This window comes from Gymnogyps californianus, chromosome 2 (assembly GCF_018139145.2).
Source record: "Gymnogyps californianus isolate 813 chromosome 2, ASM1813914v2, whole genome shotgun sequence".
Taxonomy (NCBI): Eukaryota; Metazoa; Chordata; class Aves; order Accipitriformes; family Cathartidae; genus Gymnogyps; species Gymnogyps californianus.
The window spans coordinates 94,998,806-95,018,149 of NC_059472.1; the positions used below are offsets into that span (position 1 = coordinate 94,998,806).

Here is a 19,344-nt window from a genome sequence, read left to right on the forward strand (position 1 = left end):
AGGTTTCCTGGGTGTTTTCCTTTCTGGTCCTTCTTTCTCCAGCCTTTCCATGGATACCATTTGGGGGGATCTGCCTTTGATGATTTGCTGTTGTGAGGGCAACATCAAATAGCTAGTGGTTGTTCTGTGGGGAGTGTGGCCTCTGGGGAAATGAAGAGAAGTACTTGGGTATACAGGTGGTGGGGAAGAAGGTGTTAGTTTTAGAAGATCAGTGTTCCTTTTGTACTTCGAGTTGCGGGTTGCTGGAGTGCCTCCTGGGGTAACGTGCTTGCTGGTTAGGATGTTACATCAATGCCCACTTGAAGAGCTGATGGAAGTCCAGACGGTCACGCAGATTTCATAGATGTTAGCTGTATTGTTCATTTAAAGCCACATTGAATAAAAAATGGTGAGTATTGTTCTGTTTTAGATTTCACAAGTAGAGATCCCACCTCTGGAGCTGGAGGAAGACCTCTGCCAAGTGTCTATGGAAGCGATCGATACGCTGCTCTCTGACGGTCACCAAAGCAGGGCACAGAGTAGGAGAACTGTCAACTTTTATGTGTATATAACATTTTTTCAGAGTAAACTGAGCAAGCAAGTAAAGCAATGCAGGAAAGAGAATAAAGTACAGGATATGGCCCCTAACGTACCCTGTTCCTGACAAATTTGCAAACTCTTTGTTCTGAAAGTGGCTGTGTGCAGCAATGATGCTGGCACGTTGTATCTTTGTTTCGAATACCATGCCAGAAACATGCCAAAATCGGATTGCGCTGGGCACTTTGGAATCTGCACATGCTGGGCATCACTGGGTGCTAGAGACTTCCCTACGGATGGAGCAGAGGCAGCAGCTCGGGTGGGGATCACCAGGATGGTCTCTCTCCAGAGCTGGCGAGTATTTCGGGTCTTTCAGTTCCCTTCCATCGTGTTCCTCCTGCCGCTGCTGGCGGCCATGCCGAGGGGATCCCGCTGTTGGGACTGGGAATCGTAAAGCGGCTTCCTCCAGGTCCAGACTGCCAGCAATTCGCTGTCCCTCGTGACATGGGCTAGGCGTGAACCGCTGACCCAGGGATGAGTGTCTGTAGTTCATTACTAACCTCTGACTCATCCAGTCCCTCAAGGCTCCCTTTTTGTTTCTTTTTCTTCTTTATTTATTTATTTTTACTGGTGGGAAGGAGGGAGACATTTGGCTAAAGAAACTTGCCCTTTGGGTGAGTCTGCGGGACTTGTCACATCATCTGTGCAGAGGTGGGCAAGATGTGGCTCACAGATTCTTGGAGCTGTAAAAAGGATGTGCCCTTTTCCACCCTTTTTCCTTTCAGCTTAAAGGACTCTTTCATGTACATGTAAAATACAAAAGCACATAAGAAAACATGTGTGCTTGTGTATAAATACATGCACATGTATGTATTCTCTGTATCTGTATATAGAAGTGTATATATATTAATTGTCATCTATATTAATTGTCCTCTATAGATTAAAAATATGCAGATGTTAAAAGACAGTTAAAGTAAGATACTAGCAGCTGCTTACCGCTCTTCAGTGTTACTTTCAGCTGAGGTTCTGACTCCATAGGCTACTGCTGCTGCAGATTCAAACATGCAGCCACGTTGGTGACCTGGGTAGACTTTGGCATGTAAACATTCTTGAAAACAGATACTAAAAAGTTGTATTTAGCTGTTCACTAATATCTCTGCATGGAGGGGAAAAATACCTCAGATTCTTCTGGTATGCCTTAAGGAGCTGTATTCTTTGAGTGGTTTTGGTTTTTGATCGTCAATTCACTTACTTGCTTTTACTGGGGAGAAAAAAAATCCAAAGTGCTTTTTTCTCCCCCTTTTGTCTCAGTGGATTAATTTGGAATATAATGTTTTCTTTTCCTGTTGAGAACACTAGAAGGTTGAATTACAAGAAAAAAAGTGCTATATTTTGAAGGAACTTGCTAAATATTTGTAAGTCTTCTGTTGTATTTTAGCAGACATCTTATGAGCCAGAAAATAACAGCTGCCTTTGACTTAAAAAAAAAATACTAAAAAAAGTTGTGTCACACTTCCTTTGGACTAATGGTTTGAATAACAGCTTGATATTTCCTGACATTTTATGACATTTTATTGCATAAGGAAGAGTCTATACAGATCTTGAAGTCTAGCTGGTGAACTAGCAGGTGAAACAGAAGGAGTTGACGTAGCACCTTTTTTCACCTTGTTCTGCTGACAGATATTCCTTCTGGTCAGGAAAATTCATCTCTGAAGGCCACAGAAGGTGCCTGTTCAGTCAACATTGGCAGTCTCCAGACAAAGTTCAAAGACACCATGTTAATCTTGGCTTTTATGAGGTTAACAGTTGTCTGAGGCGATTATTGGTAGCTAATAAAATACTTTGGGGTGCAAATAATTCTTAACAGGGCATCTGGCGTGTATGGATTTAAACCAGCAGTCCACAAGGGAAAGGCAGTGTGCACCTCTGAGGGAAAAAATACAAAGAAAAAGAAACCTGCCCGCTCCTCTCAAAGAAATTAGTTTGGGAGGGCAGGAGATAACAGAAAACTTCAGTAAATACAAATCTTCACCAAAGCTCAGAGCCTGGAAGTATCCCTTGGCTCCAATTAAGTGTAATGAAGTGGCTTAATTCAGTATTACTTGAGCAAAGAAAAAAAAAGTTCATCTGGACAGTAACAGCATGAGCATGTGACTCCAGCCCAGATGTGTGCACTGCTGAACGGAATTGCAAGGCACTGCTGGCCGTTCCCTGATGGCTAAAAACAAAACAAAGCCTGAGGCTAAAATTTCTACCAGTTACTGAATTATCAAACTGATTTTTGTCACTGTAGACAAGGCTAAAAGCAAGGATTATATGGGCCCATTCAAGACTGTCTCCTACATAGGGATGTATGCGGAGAGAGCGTGAATGATCAGAGATCAATGCTGATTGAAATAGCATAAAACCTTTGGGGAGAAATTTGACCCTCTCCTTGTTCAAAGCCATCAGAAATATGAAAACGATACTCGTGGAGGCTCCAGGCAGTGAAATGCATGTTGAGGACAGTGTAGTCTAAGTACATTCTCTCTTAAAAAAGAAAACATTTTTAATACTGACTCACTTGTGTCAGTAACATTTTCACCTCCCCATTCCTTCCACCCTTTCATAAGGTAAAAAAAATAGTGCCTAGAAACTAGGCTTTTGTTTTCTAACCAAACTGCAGTTAATGGCCACATTTTGTCATAACACAAACTGCTGGAGTTCTCAGTGGGACACTCCAAAGAGATTAATGAAATCCTCAGGATGGGTCAAGCTTGTGGCCAGCCATCAGTGGTATGCATTTTGGATTGTGTGGAGAAGAGGCTTCACCAAACAGGGCTGAGGTGACGTCTCGTTTGCTCTGAGAGGGATGACTCTGGGTTTTGAAACAGGCTGTGGGCTGTAGGGGCTGACGTTGGTAGAGGGAACGGGTGATACGTCTGCCAGATGCTGCTGCCCTTCAGCTTCTGACCGTCCAGAGTTTAAGAGCCTGTGCTGTTTGAAGGTTAGGGTGGGATTTTTTTTTCTTCTTTTTTTTTCCCTTTTGTATGTGAAGAAAGTGGGGAGATTTGCTAAAGCACCAGTTTAGGAAGACAGGTGGTGTCAGCTTCCAGGTGCTTGTCCCACCTTGGCCATATCTGAGGGGGTGTTTAGTTTCAGCAGGCAGGAGCTGCACAGCCTCGACTCTCCTCCCTTCGGTGGTATCGATGCACAGCTGAGCCCTGCACATGGGCTTGTGTCTAAGGTGTAGCGTTGATTTGTGGAAGGACCAGCAAAAGCCCTCTGTGACTTCTGATACCTCTTGGAAGTGGATTGCCATGTAAGAGAGACCTTTACAAGGGAAGGGGAGAAATGAGTTTGTCCCTGGAAACAGCTCATTAATTTCTTTTTCTTTCTCAAAACTTCCTTGCTTTCACCCGGAGAGGTGTCAGGTCAGGACTAGGGAAGGCAGTTTATGGTTGATCAAAGATGTTAGTCCTTGGTTTGGATCATCAGTATGTTTTCAAGTGTAAATATCCTGCTAATGCAGACCTCAAAACACTCCCACACTGTCCAAACAACTGATCTATGAAAAACACAGTGGCCTGTGTTAGTGATCAAAGGAAGATACGGTACCTTAATGGTCAAAGTTTATTAAACAGTTTCGTTTGCACCCAGAATGAAATATGAGGACTTGATGTGCAGAAAGATTCCTCCTACATGATAAGACATGTGTGGACATAGGTGTGCCCTGCAGAGCGACCGCCTGGGGAGTATGTTCTTCTTCTGCTGAACACAATTCCGTAAGGGTTAAGGCAGTCACTGGTTTTTAGCTGCCAGTTACAGTGGTAATAAAGTCTTCCTCTTTGCAACAGGATATTTATACAAATGTGATCCGAGCTTCTAATCTAAAGGGCAAATTGATTTGCCGGCAGTGTTTATAGCTTAGAAAATAAATAACTGTCCTCAACTGGGTTTTGGAATGGGTTGTGTAATACAAATGACAAAGCTAGCATGAATCTGTTTCAAGTTGGGGTCAGATTTGTATATAGTGTGCATATATTTGTATATGATAGAGCTGTTTCCATGATGCTATAGAGGAGCGTCTGTCCGCATTTCAGTTCAACTCCCACTGTGGGTATGCGATTTGTTGTGTCTTAGGGTGGTTGGTTTTTAGTAGTTTAAAAGTCAAAGTTATTCTGGATGAAACTTACTGGTTCCATAACCAGCTGGCTTTTTCTACCAAAACTAAAGAATACCATCTCAGTGCCTCATTTCTTTTCTTAAATGACAAAGATAAATACTACCGCTTTGCCCTCTCCCCCATCTTCATGCCTCAAACTGCATTTAAACTCTGAGGTGTAGTACTGTAGCCATCACTACAGCTAGAATACCCCTTAGTATCATTAAATCATAGTCAAGGAAATGAGAAATACATCTCCTATCCCTGTGACTTGGGACGATTTTTTCTTTTTTCACTGTTCCTCTTGGTAAAATGTTGGTAAAATTCCTCAAAGCTGTGAAACTCAAGACCTTGAGCTGGATGTGGGGGGACACCTTTGCACTCAAATATCAGTGTTGGCTTTGCTGGGGATTATCATGGACCTGTAGGCTGAGCTTCCCGCAGTCTTGGCGCGGGGAGACCACATCCTCTAGCTCTAGGCTCTGATCTTCCACTCTTTGCCAGATGCAGCCTTGAAACCAGTGTTTCACGCTGCTGCTCTTCCAGTGAGTCTACAAGACTTAAACCCCTGTCCTCACAGACTTTACCACCAGGGCAATGCCCGCAGTGGGACATCCTTTTCAGCACAGGGGAGCTCTTATCAGAGAGAGCGGTGGTGGTGTGAGGCTGAGCTTACCTGTCCCTTCTGGTGTGTCCCCATGTCTGGATGCATCCAGGGTGGCTCTCCTCTCCCTGTGCTGAATTGCAGACCCCCTCCAGAGTGTCCCAGCATCTCCGTTCTGTGCTTTTTCCTCCACTGGCTGTCAGTCCCTGCAAATTAGTGCCCAGTTGCTGGTCTTCTATTTCACCTTTGAAGTAACTTCATTTGTAGGCTGACAGCTCTTGATATTTCCTTCCGTGTTTCTAAGGAGCTCTTACAGGATGTGCATGTCTGTCCTGGTTCTCTGGCCCACAGATGGTATAGCTTCTTCCAGACAGTTAAACTGAGCCTTACTTCTTCTCCTAAAATTATAGAGACTGCCTTTGCTTTCTGTGGCAGCTCATTCCAGGTGCTGGCATTCCCCTGCCTGAGGCTCTCTGTAAGAGCAAGCGCTGATTGATTAAATTTTGTACAGTGCTTTTAAATCTTTGGAATAATGGTCATTTAGACATACTAAGTTGCTAAGGTTTTGTATTGCATCTGTTGGCAGTATGTCATGCTGTGTGAGCTCTGCATACAGTCTGTTCTATAAGTAATAAACACATTTACATTCAAAGTAGTGCTTGCATCTACTGCGAGATGGTGGATCTACAGGTTTGAAAAGGCTGTGATTTCAAAGTTTTATCTATGTGGAGCTCTGTTCAACTCTGTAAGACTGAGTCAGTTGTGAGTGCAGTTATTAGTCCGTCGTTAGTGGATAAGAGCAAATAATCCTGCTAGTTTGCTATACAGGATGATTTTTACAGAAGGTTGATGTCAGTGCAAGCTAAAGACTCAGATCCTGAGGTACATAGAAGAGAAAAGTATTTTGAAAGTGCGTTAATTAAAATCTAAATCCCACACACTTCTGTGCAAAGTTCCCTTTTGAGAAACTGCTGCTAGGCAGTCTAGACTATTATGTCAACTTGTCTTTGAAGAAAAGTAAACAAAAACGTTCAGCTGAGGAAAGTTTTAGAGACTTATAGTAATTAATGCTTTGGTAAATGGCTGTTGATGCGTAACAATCCTTTAAACACCTGGGTAATTGTGAGCTTTGAAGTTGGGCCAAAAATGTTGTTCCGAGATCTGTAATTAAAATAAGAGACCTTTAACTTGGTCATTTTGAAGGTGAGATTTCTGTTTGTTCTCACTGTCTCCCTGGTAAAACTTCTGCCTGTTTCGGGAAAGAAGGCCAGGGAGGGTGGGAAAGTAAAAAACCTAGTTCAACAGATGCTTCTTTAAATTTAGCTTTTTATAGCTTTGGTGTTTTTCCTGTAGCAAAGTTCCATGTTGTAATGTGTACCCAGAAGAGAGAAATTATTTTAATGTGAACATTTCACTAAGTATAGTAACTAAGATTAACCACTTGACCTGGTTACTAATTTGACTAAATTCTAATCTAATTAGTGTTCAATTAAATAGAATTAACACCCAGAGACATTTCGTTGAAAGGTTTACACAGAGGTTTCAGTTAACAAAATATTTATCTTACAGGGGGAAAAGCACTGAAGTTAAATGCAAGCTGTTTCTCCTATAAATGCCCTGAGTACATGGTTGGGATGCCGGCGTTAAGAATAGTAGCTATATTTGATATTTATATCTGACAAATCAGCTCTCTCTCTGAGGACACTGGAGCTAAATCCTGCCTTCTGAATTACACAGGCCATATTTCTCCAGTAAACTGTGTACTTCTTTCTGTTTATTGGAGCCACTTGTGATTGCTCTGTTGACCTTTGCTTCTCCATCCTCCTCCAGAGTCTCCTGAAGGCCATGGAAACACTTCCATTTATTTCTTGGGACCTGAGACCGTACTTCAGGGCCCTGATCCAGAACAAAGAGCTCCTGTTTTGAGTTGGGAATCTCTAATTTGCATCTTCCCATTTAAAGTCCTCTCTTGTTTCAGGAAAGTTGTTTCAGCTCATTGCCTCAGTTTCTCCCATTCACTTGCTTCCCTTTAATAATCTAAGGTTAATACATATTATGCCTGCAGCACCATTATTATGGAAATCATTAACTGAACTCATCCAGATGGTTAAGCACACTGAAAATAAAGATGAGACTGTCGGGCACCATAGTGACAATGAGATGATAGTAGCTGTATAAAAACCCAGAGGCAGGTTTAGGCAGAGAGGATGTTAAGAAACTGCCTGTTTTGGTGATGAAATTTATCTTCTGTACACTGAATTTGAAAATCCGACTGTGCAGGTGCCAGAGATCCTGTGATGTCCTTGACATGCAGGGTTGCTTGGGCATGAAACCTCTAGACTGACTCTGCTTTCTTCAGCGTGTGCTGAGAGCAGATATTCCTTCCTCTCTGGTCAACAATGCTGGCTCATGCATTTCTTCCAGCCTTTCTTTTTCTAGTTTTTCCCGTTCTTCACGCTCCCTTCCTGTTTCCCTCAGGTCCCATCTTGCCTCTGTTATTCTCGAATGCTGAAGTTTGTGGATATCCTTCCATTAGTGTGACCGTGTACATGGTTGCGTGCTTTCTCTTGGAAGGCCGCTGCCCGCCTCACTGCACAGGATCAATGTCATCACTTAATGACTAGAAATTCAATACTTTGTTTCATGCGACTTGCTTAGTATATGATCCGTTTCTCACCTTCTTTTCCACTCTTCAGATTTTGCTTTGACTATGGGCTTGCATCTACTTGTATGTAGCACTCTTCAGCATGCTATCTGACTGCTTCCTAAACTATTTCTTTTTCTGACATAGCTATAAGGCGAAGCTAGTGGCGTTGTTCTCGTCGTGCAGATGAGAAGCTGATGCATATACTGGTGAGGGTCAACTGTCTCTGCTAGGTTTAGTTGCCACTTTCAGATGTTTTTTTGCTTTCTCCAGCACCGCCCTTTGGCTTGCAGGAATCCTCTGCTCATCTGCTGTACGCGCTCCAACTTTTGCAACAGGTAGAGCCATAGAGCGTGGACCTGCTAAGCAAACACCGATGGCAAAAATGGTCCCTGCCAAAATCAACCAACAGTCCAGTATCAGGAGTGGTAATAAGGCTATGCAGCAGCTTTAGCTCTCATGCTTCCCGTCTTTCTTTTGCAGCCGTAGTGGGAGAGGAATGGAGTAAATGTGTTTTCCATGGTCTTCAGAAAGCAGAACTGGGGGAAAAAAAAAAATTCGATTGTGTGGCTGCGTTTCCCTGTGAACATTGGGGCAAGACTGGAAGTGTGAGAGTCACATCACTGATGTCTGTCACTGTGTTTGTTGGCAGTTGTGTTGCCGCAAATGGCAGCAGTAGCAGGTTGTAGCCCTCTGTGAAGCATCAGTGCAGGAAGATGCCAGTAGTTTCCCATCTACTTCTGGAAACAGAGGGATGCTGAGTCGGGAATAATAGTCCTGATTCACAGAGGTGTGGTGGCCATGGGTACTTTCTACTCCCTTTTCTCTGCAGACTTTTTCCTTTTATCTAGGGTCTCTCCATCTCGTCCTTGCATGTTCGTGTGTCCCCCACGACTGCAGCAAATCCTTCACCCTTCCCCATCTAATTAGATATTATCATAGAATCATAGAATCATTTAGGTTGGAAAAGACCTTTAAGATCATTGAGTCCAACTGTTAACCTAGCACTGCCAAGTCCACCGCTAAACCACGTCCCTAAGCACCACATTTACAGGTCTTTTAAATACCTCCAGGGATGGTGACTCAACCACTTCCCTGGGCAGCCTGTTCCAATGCTTGACAACGCTTTCGGTGAAGAAATTTTCCCTAATGTCCAATCTAAACCTCCCCTGGCTCAACTTGAGGCCATTTCCTCTTGTCCTATCGCTTGTTACTTGGGAGAAGAGACTGACACTCACTTGCTACAACCTCCTTTCAGGTAGTTGTAGAGAGTAATAAGGTCTCCCCTGAGCCTCCTTTTCTCCAGGCTAATCAATCCCAGTTCCCTCAGCTGCTCCTCCTAAGACTTGTGCTCTAGACCCTTCTTCTCCAGCTTCATTGCCCTTCTTTGGACACGCTCCAGCACCTCAATGTCTTTCTTGTAGTGAGGGGCCCAAAACTGAACACAGTATTCGAGGTGTGGCCTCACCAGTGCCGAGTACAGGAGGACGAGCACTTCGCTAGTCCTGCTGGCCACGCTACTTCTGATACAAGCCAGGATACTATTGGCCTTCTTGGCCACCTGGGCACACTGCTGGCTCATATTCAGCCGGCTGTCCACCAACACCCCCAGGTCCTTTTCCGTCAGGCTGCTTTCCAGCCACTCTTCCCCAAGCCTGTAGCGTTGCATGGGGTTGTTGTGACCCATGTGCAGGACCAGACAGTTAGCCTTGTTGAACCTCATATAATTGGCCTTGGCCCATCGATCCAGCCTGTCCAGATCCCTCTGTAGAGCCTTCCGACCCTCAAGCAGATCAACACTCCCACCCAACTTGGTGTCATCTGCAAACTTACTGAGGGTGCACTCGATCTCCTCGTCCAGATCATTGATGAAGATATTAAACAGAACTAGCCCCAATACTGAGCCCCGGGGAACACCACTTGTGACCAACTGCCAACTGGATTTAACTCCATTCACCACCACTCTTTGGGCCTGGCCATTCAACCAGTTTTTTACCCAGCGAACAGTATACCCATCCAAGCCATGAGCAGCCAGTTTCTCCAGGAGAACGCTGTGGGAAATGGTGTCAAAGGCTTTACTAAAGTCTAGGTAGACAACATCCACAGCCTTTCCCTCATCCACTAAGTGGGTCACCTTGTCATAGAAGGAGATCAGGTTAGTCAAGCAGGACCTGCCTTTCATAAGCCATGCTGACTGGGCCTGATCACCTGATTGTCCTGTACGTGCCGCGTGATGGCACTCAAGATGATCTGCTCTATAACCTTCCCCAGCACCAAGTTCAGGCTGACAGGCCTGTAGTTCCCTGGATCCTCCTTCCGGCCCTTCGTGTAGGTGAGCGTCACATTTGCTAATTTCCAGTCAACTGGGACCTCCCCAGTTATCCAGGACTGCTGATAAATGATTAAAAGTGGCTTGGTGAGCACTTCCGCCAGCTCCCTTAGTACCCATCTGGCCCCATAGACTTGTGTGTGTCTAAGAGGTGTAGCAGGTCGCTGCTACCTTCTTTGCTATTCTTTCCCTCCTACCTGGGGCCAGCCTGGGAGATCTCCCAGTCTCTGTTCCAAGATCAGACATCATATGGCTTTTTTGCAGGAGTAGCAAGAACATTTCTTCTCGGCTGTATGGTTGTAGGGAAGAGCAGATTCCCCTCAGGTGATACATGGTATTTGGTTAACCAAGGGGGAAAGGAGAGGAAAGTATGTTCCCTGCATACAAAAAGTCCAGAGGATTTTGTTGCTAAGCTCTGAATCTCTGTTGAGACTGTGTGGGCAGCAATTTTCAAGTACTTACTACTTGGCCAAATTTGAGGTGATTTTCTTAAAGGAGGAAGGACATACAACATTTCTATGCTGAAAAAATAAAGGAGTGGTTAAAGACTCTCAGTTAAATAGTTGGGATTCTTTTCTATGGGAGTAAATTCTTTTTTTTTTCCCCCTAATTTTGTCTTTGGAAATAGGTGACTGAATATTTTTTTAAAACCTTCATGCCAAAACCAAAACTAGTAAGAAATGATACGCAATTTTGTGTAGCCTGGTGAGGTTTGGGTGACAAACATTAATTGAAAACAGGCTTAAGCAGAAAGTATTAGGATGTGTTACCTGCTGGCATTACTAGTATGACCTACAATACCTGTGGGGTGAACCTTCACTGTTGGCTTCATCCGGTCCAACAATGCAAAACTCAGTTGAATAGCAGAGCTGATTGAAAACCAGTCCTGCATGAAACTTTTTGCAAAGGGTTAACTGGATTGGAAAGCCTGGTTGTCCATTTTTCTGCATTTCACAAAGGAATTGAGATCTTTCCAAAGTGAGTGTGACATACTGGGATAAAGTGGAGCATTCTCATTTGGTAGAATTGTACCTTGGTCAGGCAGTTTGCTTACTACATTTGTGGAGGACACTAAGATGGGGGAGACCCACTGGAAGGCAAGTCCGTATTTTAAGTAATCTAATAATGATGGAGGTTCAATCTGGGGGGAAAAAAAAGTGTGATTTGGTAGAAAGAACAACTGCATTTGGACATGAAAAATCAGTGATTCAAATACACCCTAGGAAGTGACTGGGTCCTTTGCGGTTCAGCAGCATGAATCTAAGTATTATAGTGGATCACAAGGTGAACATGAGTTAACAGTGTGAGTTTTGTGAAGAAGCCAAAATCATATTCTGAGACGTATGAGTAGAGGCATAGTCTGTGAGACACATCAAGATTACCCTTCCACTGTACTCAGCATCAGTTGATCTGAGTTGGGTCTATAAAGAGCAATGAGAATAGTCAAAGTCTATAAAATGTGGCTTGCAAGGAAAGACTGAAGACATTGTTTTAATAAGAAGGGGAGATTGTTGTGGCATTTAAGTTAGATATTATGGGGAAAGGCAAAAAAAACCCAGCTCTGAGCCTCCTCTTCATGTTTTTGTAGACCTGACTAATCCCATGTGGTTGAGTATTCATGAAGGTTTGCTCTTACAGAGTTCCCAGCGGCTCTGCAGCCAGACATGTTTGGTTTGGGGGGACGTAACGCCAAAGTTACTGTAGTCTGGAGGCTCCAGTGGGACATTGTCTGGAGTGGGCCAGTGCCGGGGAGAGTATGGCATTTAGAGGAGAGGAGGTGGGACAGGAGATCAAAAAGCAATTGGTGTGAGGGGGAAGGTCAGAACAGGTGCTAGGAAAACCCCTTTTCAGCTATAGTCCATTTCGAGCATTGGAGAGGACCAATGTGTAAGTCATATTCAGAGGTGGGAATGATACAGCAGTTCATTCCTCTCTTAAACCTGGAGAGGGGAAGAGTGGTCTCAGCTGCAGCTGCTGTTTGCGGTCTCCTTTAAGCAGCACTTCAGTTTATATACCCTGCCTGGGAAAGCCCAAATCTTTCAACCTTAAGGTTTCCAAAACATGTAGCAGCTGGCCAGCCCCAGCTACTCGCTGCTGTTGGAGGTGAAGGTCAGAGTTGTTCCTGAACCCTCTTCCCGTTGGAGGAGCAGTGGCAAAGACTCCTGTGGGAAAGGCTGCTGAGTCAACCACAGAGCGTGCGGCTACCAGTGAGGCGGAGGAAAGCCTCCATGCTGTAAAAATAGCCGCACTAGGAGCCCTAATACACTTAAGTGCTTATTTTTCCATGTGTGATCTCATGCAAACCAAGCTGCTGGGCAGTATGACATAGCAGTTGGCCAAAAATAAAATGTAACTCAATCAAAATATTTTTTTCTGAAGTTAACCTTTGATGGGTGGAAGGGGCAGGTACCCTGTTTTCTCATTTCCATTAAGTTATTGTTAGAAAAAAATAAGCCAGAGGGCAAACATAGATGAAGATGGGATTGACACCTGGTATCCATTTTGTGATGATGGCCACAGGTTAAGGATAGGAACTGTAGCTCTCTTGCACAGGGAAGTTATGCCTATAATACAGTGAGAAAATGTACATGAGATTTCTCTGGATGCTTCTCCAGCTGATTTCATTGAACTGAGTTTTGGTGGGCATTTGATGCTGCAAAAAAGGTATAGACTTGATAGCATTTGAACCTGAAGCCCATGAAGGAGACCCAGTACCAATAGCCTTGGAACCAGGTGCTCTAATCCATGTTGATAAGCCTCAGAAAAATGTCTTTAGAGGCCTTTAGAGGTTCATTTTCCTTCACTGTTTGGTGGTTGGCCTGTTAGTTGATTTTTATTTTTTATTTTGGTCAATTGTGGTAGGTCTGTGTTGTGGAAGGTGGGCTGAAACCATGAAACCCCTTTGACAAAAACCATTGAATGCCTGGAAATGCTGGTAGTTTGACCACTGTCCTGCCAGGGCTAACATTACACTCTTCAGGAAGAAGAGTGCCTTACTAATCCCTTGCTAGTGGAGAAATGGACAGACCTGAGGAGTAGGATTGCTTTCCTCTAGCCTAGAAAATGGTGAAAAACCTTTGTAATCCTGAATTTCACATGGGGAAGCATGTGCATCTCATGGCAAAACTCTGCATACAAACAGGCAGATTTTGGGCATTGTTTTCTTTCTAGCTATTAATGTCACTTTTAAAGATTTCAGGTTTTGTTTCTGTAACAGCGAAAGCCAGAGGAGAAAATCCCAGACCTCACAATCTTGTCATTATGCTTCTCTGCAGGGCCTCTGACCTGTTTCTGCTGGACACGCGGGCGGTGTGGGCCTCAGAGGAGGGCTGGCTGGAGTTTGATGTCACTGCCACCAGTAACATGTGGGTGATGAACCCTCAGCACAACATGGGACTGCAGCTGAGCGTGGTGACCCAGGATGGTAGGTTATGGGCCAGTTAACGCAAGTCACCTCGCAAGTCTCTTGGATGCTGTCTAGAAGTGGTGCTAGAGTCCAGTTGTGATGTGGGGAGTGAGCACCCTGCCTTCATAGGCAGCTGTAGCTAGCACTATGAGCAAGGCGTCTGAGGGGACAGATTGAGGGCTGTCAGTTCTTGGCTGTCCCATGATGGACATGTCTTTCCCCATGAGTGAGGTAAGGTGTCTCTGAACAGTACCAGGATGAACTTGCGGAGGTGGGCTGGGGTAGGGCCCCAGTTCCTGGGTTGGAGGTGGAAGCAGGCATGGAGCTGGAATCCCAGGTGGGGTGACATTTAGGGGTGAAAGGAAGAGAAGAGGGCAGGTATATGGGTATGCGCCTCCCCATGTGGGCTTATGGCAGCCCTCCTGGCTGCTGCAGCTGCCGTCACTGCTTGGATCTCATCAAACCTGAGCTGGGAGCCCTGTGCTGGAGAAGCGATGCGGTCACTGTGTGGGGCTGGTCCCTCTGAGGGCAGCTGCAATGATAGCATTTCACAGCCCACAGAAACTTCGAAAGGTGGAAAAGGAGAGAAGAGACTGCAAAAGAGCATGAAATTGAGTGTTGGAAGATAAGCAGTGGGGAAGGAGAGGATCGAGATGAGCAGAAGGTGACCAAAAAGATGACAGTGACATCTGTCCTCTGTAGGAGCCAGCCTCCAACCTTATGTTTTCTTCCTATCACTTAATGCTGAAGTTTGGTACACCTGTGGGGTCAAGTGAGACCAGGGGGGCTGTCCACTGTTCGCCCTGAGGAAATGTTAGCGCCAACCTCCACCTCCCCAAATGGGCTAAGAGCCTATCCCTGTGCTCCTGACAAAAGCACCTCATCTTTTTGCCCTCTGCTTTCCCTAGAGGTCTTCTAATCCCGTCTCTGCTTCTTGTGTTTCATGGGCAGCAGAACTAATTTCATGACACATCTGGGCTTTGTGTTTTATACATCTATCTGTATACCTCTTCAATGCCTAAACCGGAGTAGAGATGCCATAGGGGTACCAAGGAGCCAGGTGCTGCGGTGGAGCCTGTTGTCCGGCATGGATGGGGTGCTGTCGTAAAAATGTCCATAGGTCATGGTGGCAGGAGGGGAATGTTAAGTGATTAAAGAAGAGTGTGAGCAAGCAGAAAGGAAACACTGCTTATGGGGATGCTGCGATGCTGGAAGGCGCAATCCAGCTGCACTGTTTCTCTAACACTCGCTTTTCTCTTTGGCTTGAAGGTTTCAGCGTAAATCCTAGAGAAGCAGGCCTTATAGGCCGAGATGGCCCTTACGACAAACAGCCTTTCATGGTGGCCTTCTTCAAAGTGAGCGAAGTTCACGTACGGACCACTAGGTCAGCAACGAGCAGGCGCAGGCAGCAGAGTCGAAACCGCTCCACCCAGGCTCAGGATGTTTCCAGGGTGTCTAGTGTCACAGGTAATCATGCAACACGGGTAATCGTGCGACACAAGCTGGGACCACTTCTTGTAATGTTTCTGTTTGCTTTGGAGTGCAAAAGCAAGAAGGGGGATGTGAGGTGGGATGCTCTTCCTTGGGGGAACAGGTTACATCTGCAAGGGGATGGAAGAGGGGGTCTCGCATAGTGACACATACAGGAGTCCTCTTGAATCCAGGGTGGACTCCAGACCTCCATGTGAAATTGCAGCCATTGAATTGGGGGTGAGGTGTTTTAACCCTGACTCTTGTGCTTGTAGGTTGCTTGCTATGCAGTATTTGCCTAGAATTATGCCATGTGAAATGCAATATTTAAAAGATTCCATCTCTGTGTACACTGAGATTTGTGGTATTGCACATATGCATTTCCAGCAGAGTCCTCTTTTGGTTTTCTTTGGAAAAACCCTGGTAGAACAGCACGAGATCCTTTTTTTTTTTCTTTCCTTGTGAGAACAGCAGTGTATACACGGTGAACTGCATTTCCAGGCAGACGAAGAGGCTTGCCTGTTTGCTGTGGAAAGGTTGCATGTTGCAGGTGTTGTACAGCAGCCTTGTGAGTGCTGTTGCGGGCTGGTGGGACAATAGGATAACTGAAATTTTGACAAAAATTGAGTGTCCTGTCTTCTAAGTCTTGTCTATTTTCCAGCCACTCTGCCCTGTATCACAGTGCTACAAGTCCTTCATTCACTGAGTACCTTCTTTCCTCTCAAACATTTCAGCCCGTTCCAAGTTACTTGATTAATTTGCTTATGCTGCCCCCTTCATTTCCAATAGGATCCCTGCTTTTCCCGTGTCTAGAAATGACTATACCCCAAGGAAGAGAGGCAGCTGTATTTTTTAGTCTGTGTCCAGGCACAGCACAGGGAGATGAGCCAGCACTGCCGAAACTTAGCCGGTGTGAATCCGTAGGCTGTCCCCTGCTCTTGCATGCCCGGGTTGTGGGTGAGCCACACTGCACCTGAGGTGGCCCTGTGCTGGCCATGGCACTGGGAATCTGCAGGGCGCCAGAGCCAGGTTGGGAGCCCCTGCAGGGCTGGCAGCCAGGCTTTGGGCATGGATGTGTGCCAATGCAGCCCTATTGCTCCAGCCCAGCATGGTGATGGACTTGCCCTTTGGGCTAGTGCGTGCCAGCAGCAGTTGGCCACTAGCGGCCCTTGCGTGTCCTCGTGGTGCGTGCCACAGCGTGGCCGTGGGTTCCCATGCCATGCCGTGCAAGTGCCGGACTCGGCTGGGTGTGAAATGTTGCTTCATGGATTTTAAGGGCAGGAGAAGCAACTCAGTCCTGCAGCCTGTTCCCAAGGGAGGCCGGCCAGTGCCAGCATAGCGTTGCTGGAGGTGTTATTGTCCAATCTGGCATGAAAGCACTCTGCCAGCCCCGCAGGTGGAGCCGTCTGTTGGTCCCAATTGCTGGGACCGATTTCGGTCCTGGTTTTCCTTGGGGGCCTCCAAGCTGCAGTTTTAAAGGCGGGCATCATGGCTGCTCGCTCGGTTACTTTCCCATGTGATGGGCTTGCCAACGGCATAGGTAGTTTATTCTTCTGGGCATTATAAGCAATGAGCCCAGCTTTTACACAGGCGGCATGCAATTCTCCCATTCAGGTGGGCTCAGTTGCTGTGCTCCCTTCATCATGAGAGCCAATTTTTTAAGGCATTCACAGCACTTCAGGAAAGTTACTCGCTGTGTCGCTCTTTTGTGGTGCTGGTAGCGGAGTCAGGATAGGCTCCAACTTTCTCTCCCCAGCTCCACAAGCTTTGCAGTGCTAAAAACAAGTTTTTACTACTATTAAATCAGGCAATGTGACTCAAAGCTCCAGAGGGAGCAGATATATTGGTCAAAAAGGGCCATTTTTACATTGCTGCTTTCTTGACTACACCACACATCAGGTCGTAAAATTATAAAACGACAAAAAGGGAAAAAATAGCTCGTCGTTCTGTGGTCTCAAGGACTTTTTTGAGCTCTTCTAGCTCAAAGCCAGCTTTAATTTAAAACCTGGAATTTGGCAGTTCAGTAGTCAACAAGGTATAGTTGAGCCTCTGTGGATTTAAGGCGGGGGAAAGGAGGGGAATTTAAAGTTAAGATGTATGTTTGGTTGGTTTCTGTGTTTAGAAAAGAGAGACTACATCAGCTTATTTTCCTTGCTAAGTGTGACACTCTTAGACTCTGTTCTCCTTAAGAAGTGGTTGATTTAATAGCCCAAGAGGCACCGATGACCGATACGCGTTTTTAGCGTTAAAGAGATCACAGGGATTTTTTCTTTTTTAGTTGTGTGAGTTCCTACATCCATGCCCTGATGATGCATGGCAGGGCTGGGGAAGTGTTCGCCCCAGGATGAAGCAGGAGGCAAGCCCGGGGGTTACCCTGGCTGCCTTGCTCTTCTGAGGGTGCCCTGATGCATCTGGACCCAAAGTGGGTGCATGACTGAGATGCTGCGGTCCCCTCCTGTGCATCTCCCCACCTGCGCATCTTCCTCTCTCACTGTATCTTACGTCTTGTCAGATTTTTGGTCCGTACTCTTCCCTGAGCCAGAATTGCTGCTGCCTATCAGGGCTTGAGGGCAGTTTCTCTCCTGGAGAGCAAGGCAGCTGGCTGGTGTTGATGGTTTTTTGTAGATTGAACCTTCCTTCCTCTATGTTAGTGAATACACAGGGTTTTCTTCCTTCAGTCCAAAAATGAACCCCTTTCCCAAAAGATGCTGTGAGTTGGGTTGGGGCAGTGTGTTTAAAAGAGTCCCAATTACTATCTAAATATGGAAAGCATTTCAAGTACCGCCGTTCAGAGCGCATGAAGTGTGCTGCTGGGCTGGTACTGGATCTGGGGAGCTGGGGGGTTATGTGAAGGCATGCTGCTACGTGCGGGATTGGGACCCCACTGTGCTCCCTTTGATGTGCAGTTGTTGTCCTGCAGTCAGTACCAAGTGCCCAGATGCTAAGGTTATGGCGGTGGCATAAGAATCTCAATGGTCTGTATTTTTTCACCAAGAATACTCATTTCCCTGTATTATAAACACGTAATTATGACTGGTTTATATAAAGCAGAACTGAGTAACCCCCATGGTTATAAACTGCTTTGACATAGAGTCCTGCGTCAATGCATTCCTGGAGCCAAGCTCTGTTCTTCTGCAGAGGGAGGATGAACTGGAAGAAAAGGAAGTATTTTCATCTGTTGAGGCAGAAAATCATACGCCAGCTCTGGCCCAGGACATGGAGGAACGAGGTGGGTGGGAGGAGCACGCAGGTGTTTCTCTGCTGTTGTCTGCAAGATCTGGAGGCCCTCGCTCAGCCGTGTCTTGCAGTGGGTTTGGCGCGTGCTCTCAGACTCCAAGCTGACCCTCTAGTTAACCTGAAGAGATGGGGACTCTCTTCAACCTAACAGACGGTGACCCTCAAGCCTAAGGACTTTACTGCCATACAGCCAGCTCCTCCGTGAGTTACGATTTCTGTACGGGGCTGTCTCCTTGTCCAGTGACGATAACCCTCCTCTTCTGCGAGTCAGCCTTCAGGCACGTCCTTTCCCATCAGCCCCTCCTTATGGAGAGAGTGGCATTTAAACGTCTGACTTCGGGCTGCACTTGCTGCTCTGAGTGAAACTCAGGCAACACCCCTTTTGGGGTCCTTCTCTTTAGCCACCCCAGGGCCTCTGGGACTCGTGTGAGGTGCTCCATGAGAAATGGAGGGGCCCTCCAAGTGGCCTTTCCTTCCAGCAGACATGCACGGCACCAGGCAGATTTCCCTGCGTGTACCCACATGTACGGGAACTAAATACCGCAAAGGGTAGCACGCGCAAACACTGAAGGCAAATAAGGCCAAATGCTTTCACGGTGGCAAGGGTCTTGTTAATAAACATTGTTATCTTGCAGCCAATCTTCCCTTTAGTAGAGTGCTTGGATGCAAACTGGAGCGGTGTGGCCGGCATTTCTGTATGTGCCTTCACATGCGGGTCCACGTCAGCCCAACATCTCCCCTTCTTCCCACCCAAGCAGATCGCTTTCATGTGAAGTGGGCTGTTATTAACTGTGTGATCGGTTTACACCAGCTTTATCCGGACAAATCACCAAAGTCAAACACCAAGAAGAGGGGCTGGCCTTGGAGACCTCTGTCAAAGCTATTTTGAATCACAGAAGCAATTAATTACTGTGTGGAATTTGGTAAGCTGGCACCTTGGGAGCAGCAAGGGTGTTCTCAGACCTCAGTAAATATTTATATATTCTTTGCCAGC

At 45.9% G+C, this 19,344-nt stretch overlaps 1 protein-coding gene across 1 annotated transcript in view; it reads left to right on the top strand.

Annotated features, from left to right (window-relative positions):
- Window positions 1-19,344, top strand: part of BMP6 (bone morphogenetic protein 6) — a 95,648-nt gene that overhangs the window by 68,444 nt on the left and 7,860 nt on the right. The window contains exons 3-4 of the mRNA XM_050891000.1: window positions 13,513-13,661; window positions 14,913-15,110. Of these exons, the coding sequence (XP_050746957.1) occupies window positions 13,513-13,661; window positions 14,913-15,110 (347 nt within the window). The remainder of the gene's footprint in view (window positions 1-13,512; window positions 13,662-14,912; window positions 15,111-19,344) is intronic.